At 58.0% G+C, this 7,439-nt stretch overlaps 1 protein-coding gene across 1 annotated transcript; it reads left to right on the top strand.

Annotated features, from left to right (window-relative positions):
• Positions 1-3,319: 3,319 nt before the first annotated feature.
• Positions 3,320-5,717, top strand: VPS37D (VPS37D subunit of ESCRT-I; the record flags this gene model as incomplete). Its single annotated transcript, XM_082493293.1, has 4 exons — positions 3,320-3,461; positions 4,473-4,644; positions 4,975-5,057; positions 5,238-5,717. Exons 1-4 carry the CDS (start codon positions 3,339-3,341, stop codon positions 5,715-5,717), a joined length of 858 nt encoding a protein of 285 aa, XP_082349419.1. The 5' UTR covers positions 3,320-3,338.
• Between the last annotated feature and the right edge of the window lie 1,722 nt (positions 5,718-7,439).

The raw sequence follows: 7,439 nt of genomic DNA on the forward strand, positions 1-7,439 counted from the left end.
CCTGTCCACACTGGACACTGCGAAAGCTCTGCCTGGCCAAAGAGCTTGAGCCTTTCTGGAGCAGAGAGGGGAGCCCAAGGGTAGTAGGGTTTTACTGAAACGTCACTTTCCATTTCCCCTCTCTGAGTGCAGGCTCCCCCTCTGCTCAGCTCTTTTCCCCTGTGCTTGCCAATGATTCGTTGTTATTATGTTCATAATCAAGAATAAAAATATCACTTGTGAAATTTGTGGGAATGTGTACCTTCCCTAGGGGAGTAAGACACTCAGCCCTGCAGTGACTTTTCATCAGAGTTTCTTAGCTGCCTCCAGAATTCATAGCAAGCAAAAAAGCTACATGCGACAAAGTTCTATATACTCTGTGCCTCTCTGCAGCATCTGGTAAAGCATCTCAATAAATTTGCTTCTTTGAGCTCATTCTCCATTAATGAACATCTGTTCTGTATCTCTGATGTGCTCCCACTGACACCCAAGAAATCCCATATCAGGTGCTAGGACTGGAGTCTTGGGGCTAGTTACACTGAGATAAAGGACGTGGCATCTGCACAGGAAGGTTCAGAAAGGACCTGCCATGTGGGAGAACTCTTCCCACATCATCACCATGTTCACAGTCCAGGGTCAAAAGCTGTGGCATTGTCCTGGTGCCAAGGTCCCACTCTTGCTGGGAGGCTGTGTCTGTCAGGATTTGTCGCTACCTGTCTGTCTGCCTAGTCATGCTTTGGTCCTGCAGAAACATGATTACAAAGTCATCAGTAGATCTGTTTGCTGTAACTAAGAAGCAGTGAACTTAAATGGAAGCAAAAAAGAAGTAGGTTAGATGTTAGGAATCACTTGAATTAGGAGACACTCTAATTAGGGAAGAGCTCATTACAGGAATGGGCTCACCATACCCAGGTTCCTGACACTGATTTAGATGAACCTTTGCCAGGAAAGGTGCAGACATAGCTGTGAGGCTGCAGGACAAGGCCCGTACAGCTCCTCTATCCCACAACACTGTGGCACTGCCAGGACAGACCGTTTGAGAACCACTTTCAGCTCCACAGACCATTTCTGGCTTTGTCTTGGGGCAGCATAGCAACAGTAGGGAGTTCCACTTCCAGGACCAACGGCCAAGGGAAACCACAGCCCTCGCCTGCAGGCTGCAGAGCCCAGTGCCCACTGGGAGCCATCCAGAAAGGTTTGAGAAATTAGAAAATACTGAAAGAAGTGAGCAATACAGAAGCCTGGAGAAGAGGAGGCTGAGGGGAGACCTTATCACTCTCTACAACTACCTGAAAGAAGGTTGCAGAGAGATGAGGGTTGACCTCTTCTCCCTAGTGACAGGTGAGGTTTAGATTGGATATTAGGAAATTTTTTTTCACTGAAAGGGTTATTAAATATTGGAATAGGCTGCCCAGGAAGGGAGTGGATTCACCATCCCTGGAGGTGCTTAAAAAAAAGGGTAGATGTGGTACTTGGGGACATGGTTTAGAAGTGGTTTTGTCAGGTTAGGTTAATGGTTGGACTTGATGATCTTAAAGGTCCCTTCCAACTTCAGCAATTCTATGATTCTATCTCCAAGCCAGAAATTACTTTACACTGCTCCAGAGAACTGTCCTCAGCAATGCGGGCACAGGAGCCGCCTGCACCTGGGGATGTCTGAGGAAGAAGAGAGCTCAGGGCTACTTCTACTGAAAGCAGTTCTTGGGTGAAGCAGGCTGCAGTTGCTCTCCTGAGAGCCTCCAGCACCAAGCACTGAGCCCCCCCAAACCAGAGCACAGAGACCTGGGAGTACAGCCCATGCCTGCCTTGCAATGGCCACCACAGCACAGGGAAAGAGGGCACAGGGCAGATGGACTTGACGTTGGCTGGAAGAGGGCCATGAGATGGTAGGAGCAGGTGGAGGATGGCTGTCAGGAGGGTGCCCCCACCTCACTCCTGGTGCTCCCAGAATGGATTTGGCTTTCAAAGCCAGCAGGCTCGGTGACATCAGGTGGCACTGAGCAGACTGTGAAATGACATTGCTGCTGCTCCTGGGCCTCTGGGATTTCCAAGCGACAAACAAAATTGGAGTTGCATTTGCACTGCCACACTAAGGAGGAAAAAATTCTCATCCCAGCAGAGTCTTCTGCTAGGGCTCTCCAAAGGCAGTGGAGAGACATGGGCCAGGAGATGCAGGAGAGCATCCTAAAATATTCTCAGAGTACAAGAGGGCTGGCACTCGCCAGCCCAGGAGGATGGGCTCAGCGAGTGGCTGTCTCTGCATTGCTGTCTTGTCCGTCCACCACAGCATGTCCCAGTGTACGAACAGGTTCTCATCTCTCCTACAACAGCACCAGCTCCACACAGCTCCTTATTCCAAGCTACCCATCCAAATGCTTCCTAAATCCTGTTGAGCTCTTGGTCACCTGACAGCAGTGACCTCCAACCCCCAGCAGCTCCCTAGCAGCTTCCCTTCACTCAGCTCCAGCAGCCAGTGTTGGTTTGAGGTGACACCTGAAGTCAAGCAGTGGACATTAAATGCTGGCTCCTGCCAGAGATTTGCTCCGTGGAAGTGTCCTGGCCAAGACAGAGCAGTCCCCGCTCCAGCAGCAGTGCACTGCTCTCCCTGCAGCTGTGGTTTTTCACTAAGGTGACATTTCCCTGGGAACCAATCCCCCCCTCCTATGAGCTCCTGGTTTGCTTTGCCCCATCTTCTCCATCCCATTTTTTACTTAAGAGGAAGAACAGGGCAAAGATACAAGGAGACTTTCCAGCCTCCAGCGCTGGGATGTTCTGAAGCAGGCCTGATAGTCCTCAGGCAGGTTTCTACTCCTTGAATTTTTCTTTTAGGTCTTTGAATCCCTGCAAACGTTTAGTGACCACAGCACCCTGCAGCGAGCAGTTCCCCATCGCAAGCGGGGCAGCACTCCCACCTCTCCCTTCCCCAGGGGACGAGGGGACCTGCCCAGAGCTGGCAGTGGCGGCGTGCCTCATCACTCTCTCCGTTCTCCTGAGCCGCTGGGTACCAGCGATGTCCGCAGGATGCCCAAGCGCAGCGCCGCCGAGTACAGGATGAGGCCAATGCGGTGACAAGCGGGATGCGCGCAGCGGGGAGCAGCGCGGGACACTCGCAGGGAGGTGCACAGGGCGGGGAGCAGGACAGGCGGTGCGGGGAGCCGGAGACACACAGCGCGGGGAGCAGTTCCGATTTCCGCCCCTCGCCCGCCGGGGGCGGCGCGGTGCAGAAGCGGAGCGCGTTGTGCTCGGCTGCGGCTCCTTTAAGGCCGGCGGCGCGCGGCGGGGACGCGCGCGGTTCCCGACGGCGGCGGCGGCGGCGGCGGCGGCGGCGGGTCCCGTCTCGTCCCATTCCGTCCCATCCCATGTCCCGGCCGCCGGCGCCGCCCGGTTCCCCTCGGCGCTTCGGGGCGCTCAGCACCGCGCAGCTCCGCGCCCTGCTGCAGGACGAGCCCCGGCTGCAGCGCGCCGCCCGCCTCAGCAGGAAGGTACGGGGGGGCGGGGGGAGCCCGGGGGCGGCCGGCGGAGCGGAGCGGAGCGGAGCGATGCAGCGCTCAGCCCCGGTGGGGCTTTCCTGGGTCGTGGGCTGGGGCCGCCGGCGGTCCGGGCAGCGGGCGCTGCGTGGGCTGTGCCCCGCGGGAGCGGGCATCCCCCGCCGCTCCCCGGCACCGCGCCTTGTTGGTTTTCCCGTGATAGCCGACATCCCGCCCGCCGAGCCCGGGGGCTCTGGAGGAGCAGCAGACCCCCTCTCCCCGCCGTTCCGGCTGGGTTGGGGTGGCCGCGGGGAAACCTCAGCTTGGGCGATCCGGCCGGCGGCTGCCCTGAGGCTCCTTGGTGCTGCTCGGGGTTTCAGCAGCCATCGCCTGCCAAGCAGCCGCGGGCCACCAAAACCCAGAGTAGGGCCACAGCCGCTGCCCCCGCTGCTGTCACTGCCCCAAGATCCGGGGGAGGCTGGGAGGCCCTGGCCCCTCGCCATGCCCTCCATGCCTGGCTTCGTTCCCTGCAGCTGGGATGAGCTCCGAGTGCTCCCTGGCTCCAGGGGTTCCTGTGGGAACGGGATCGGGTTATTTTGAAATCGTTCTCAGCCTGATTTCAGCATCTTTCCCCAGGGCCTCTCAAAGTGCAGCTCGGCACCGCGCTCTGCTTCCCACTCCGCATGGGCGGAAGATGTGTGCAGCGTGAGTGGGTGTGCATCTCTCTCCTGACATCCTTGTTAGCTAAGGAGTCCTCTCCTCTGCAAAGGGGGCTGGGTAGCCAGCTGCAGGGTTTGCCACATTCAGGGTAAGCTGCCCTGTACCATGGGTAGCCCAGGTCCAGCCGTTGCATCCCTCCCGGGATGCACCCCCTTTTCAGACAGAGCAGAGGGATGGGGACAGTGCAGGAGGAGAAAATTTGCCCCTGGATGGAGATGGACCCCCTCCCAGCAGGCTGCCAGCTCTGACTGGTTCTGCCCATTTCTCCCAGTGCTGACACCCCCACCCCCATTCTCGTTCCCACAGTTTCAGAGTCTGCAGCGGGAGCGGGAGATGTGTTTGGCATCAAACTGCACCCTGGCCAGGGTGAACCTGTCCCTGCGCCCACAGCTGGAGGATGGGAAGGCTTCCCTAGCCATCAAGTACCAGGAGCTGCAGGAGATACGAGAGGCATGTTGGGACAAGCAGCAGCGCCTGGGTGAGTGGTGTGCAGCCGATGGGATGAAGCGAAACCCAGCACGGCCAGAGCCTGGGTGGGCTCAGCACCCTCAAACTTGCCAGGGAAATGGCCTGGCCATGATCAGGACCAGTGAGGGGTGATGCTGCCTGTGGCATAGCCAGCCCTCAGCTGGCACTGATGCCATGGTGGGATGCAGACCTCGGTGTGCAGGTGGCTCCAGGGACATGTTTGGGGGTTTCAGTTTGAGGATGGGGGGAGCTGATGCTTGGGGCTGGGAAAGACTGCAGCCCCAGCAGTGGGGGCATCTAGGGGGAGATTTGTTGGCAGCCCCATCCCCTCCTGACACAGAGGCATACCTGGAGAAGTGGAGCCCGCAGAGTGCCCTGGATCACCTCCAAGCCAAGCTCGATGCCTCCGAGGCAGAGTCGGAGGTGAGTCAGGCAAGACCCCTGTGCTGCTGAACCTTCCTCACCTGGACCCTGGACTCCTCTCCATGCCCTCCCAGCATGCCAGGCCCTGGAGAAGAGGCCGGGGGGAGCTCAGCCGTCTGGGCTCCCTCCATGGTCCCACGGTTCTGTTGGCTTGATGCTGCCCCACTGCCCGTCTCACAGGCACAGATAGAGCAGTTCCTGGCCCAGGACCTGTCCCTCGATTCCTTTCTGGAGTCCTTCTGCCAGAGCCGCACACGGTCCCATGTGTGCCGGACGCAGCTGGAGAAACTTCAGGAGCTGCTGCAGAAGGGCCAGGTGGGCAGGGTCCCTGCGGGGCACCCAGGTGCCCTGGCTAGTCCAGCACCAGCCCGCCTTGCCCCATTGCGGAGTGGAGTAGCCCCCAAAGCCTTTGATCTCTCCTACAGTTTTGTCCCTGCATTTCTCATCCCCTCGGAGGCTGTTGTGCCCTTTGCCATACCGTCTGTGCCTCCCAGACATCATCTCCCAGCCCTGGGACACCAGCCAGCATCTCCGTGCTCTGAAATCCCCAGCCCGGGCTCGCCCCTGCACCTCATCGGACACATTCCCCTGCTCAGCCCCCAGCCCTTCCGCAGGCAGCAGCGGCCGCAACACCAGAAGCAGGAGCCTCCGCAGCGGTAGCAGGGCAGGGACAGGGCATGTCCCCACATCTGGCCCTGTGCCTCCATGGGGGCTGCGCAGGAACCCCCTGGCCAGGGAGCATGTCGGGGTGGGTGCATGGTGTAGGCACAGCTCCAAGGGGCTGTGGTGTCTGTTGGGCAGGCACGGGGGTGGATGCTCACAGAGGGATGGAGATGCTTGGCTGGGGTCGGGATGGGGTGGGTGCTGTGGCAGTGGCTCCTGTGCCTGGGAAGCTGCTGGGGGAGGAGGTCTCTGCATCCACAGCAAGAGGAACAGTGACAGGACGTGGGGGTGGGTGGTTTGTCAGGATGTCAGTGGGTTCAGTTGGGTGGGAGATAGCAGGGAAGAGGGCCCAGGAGCACTGGGTGCCACGTGCTTTCTAAATAAAGGCTCTTTTCCATGTTCTGTGTTACCCCTTGGCTCTGGCTATGAACAGAGGGATGGGACAGGCAGGGGGAACACTTGCCAGGCTTGGAGATGACTGGTAGTCAAGAAGGGTCCTCCAGCCTGGGGAGCCCCCAGGTGTTGCACCTGCACTTTGCTCAGCCCATCAACACCCTGGGAAAGGAAAGAGCCCCTACAAGGGGGTGGGGGCAGAGAGCCCAGTGAGGTGGGCTCTCCTCTTCCCCCCAGGCAGGTGTCAGGAACCATCTCCCAGCAGTTTGACCCCCCCAACCCCATGGTGAAGACTTCTGGTCACCAGAGATGCCTTGTGCCAGCAGCCAAGCACTCGCCCCCATGAAGGATTATACCCCACAGCCAGCCGGGCTCGCTCAAGGTTATGCAGCAGCTGGTCTCATCAGCCTCTGTGCAGCCCTGCAGTGGTTTTAGTACCCATTCCCCATCCACACTCTCACACTAGCCCTGACTTCAGCCACCACTGGAAAAGGCAGCAAGAGGCCTGAACTCACCCTGTTTCATCCTGTGTTCCTCTATTGCTTTCCTTAATTTCATGCAATGGATAGTGAGACAACGCTGGAGGCAATAGGCCTAGTTCCTCCAGCTGCAGCCCCTGGGGTACTTCTTCCCTGCTCTGGGGTGTCTCTGGTGCTGTTTCTAGCTTTTGATTTGGTTTCAGGCTCCTCTTGTGCTTTCAGCCCTGTCTGGTGGTAGCATTTTTTTCTTCTTTCCCAGTTGCCTGCCCACCCTGCAGCTCAGCACTGGCTTCTGACTACAAACCACCCCAAAATATGGACCATTAGCTTGCAGTGTCTGATCACCCCACCACCACTGTGGATACATCACCAAACTCCAGCCCTCACTTGTGGGACTGGAGCCACTAATTCAGTATAACCAGTTAAAACAGGTTTAAGACTAGGATAAATTGGGGACCAGCCACCGTGGCTTTATTGGCAGATGAGGAGATGCTAGTTACTGGAAACCCCACAGGCTTTCACAGACCACCTTCTGTTTTTCCATCAGGCTCAGTTTGGGCTCAGCCTATCAACAAAAGGTGTCAGTACATGCCTGATTGCCACAGTCAGGCTCTTTAGTTTGCCATGTCCCAGGAGGAAGGACTGTAGTAGGCTGGCAACCACGGCATTAGAGCTTGACTGGGTTCCTGTACCTGCCACACAGGGCTAAACTATTCAGGGAAATAAGGGGACCAAGCAGGAGCACTTAGAAGGCCAGTTGGTCCGTGTGGGACCATCTGTGCTGTGTCTGGAGGGGGCTGAAATGCACAAGCAGCCCTGTCCTACCCAGTGTCCTGGGGTCTCCCAG

The sequence above is a fragment of the Vanellus vanellus genome, assembly GCF_965231255.1.
Source record: "Vanellus vanellus genome assembly, chromosome: 19".
Classification (NCBI taxonomy): Eukaryota; Metazoa; Chordata; class Aves; order Charadriiformes; family Charadriidae; genus Vanellus; species Vanellus vanellus.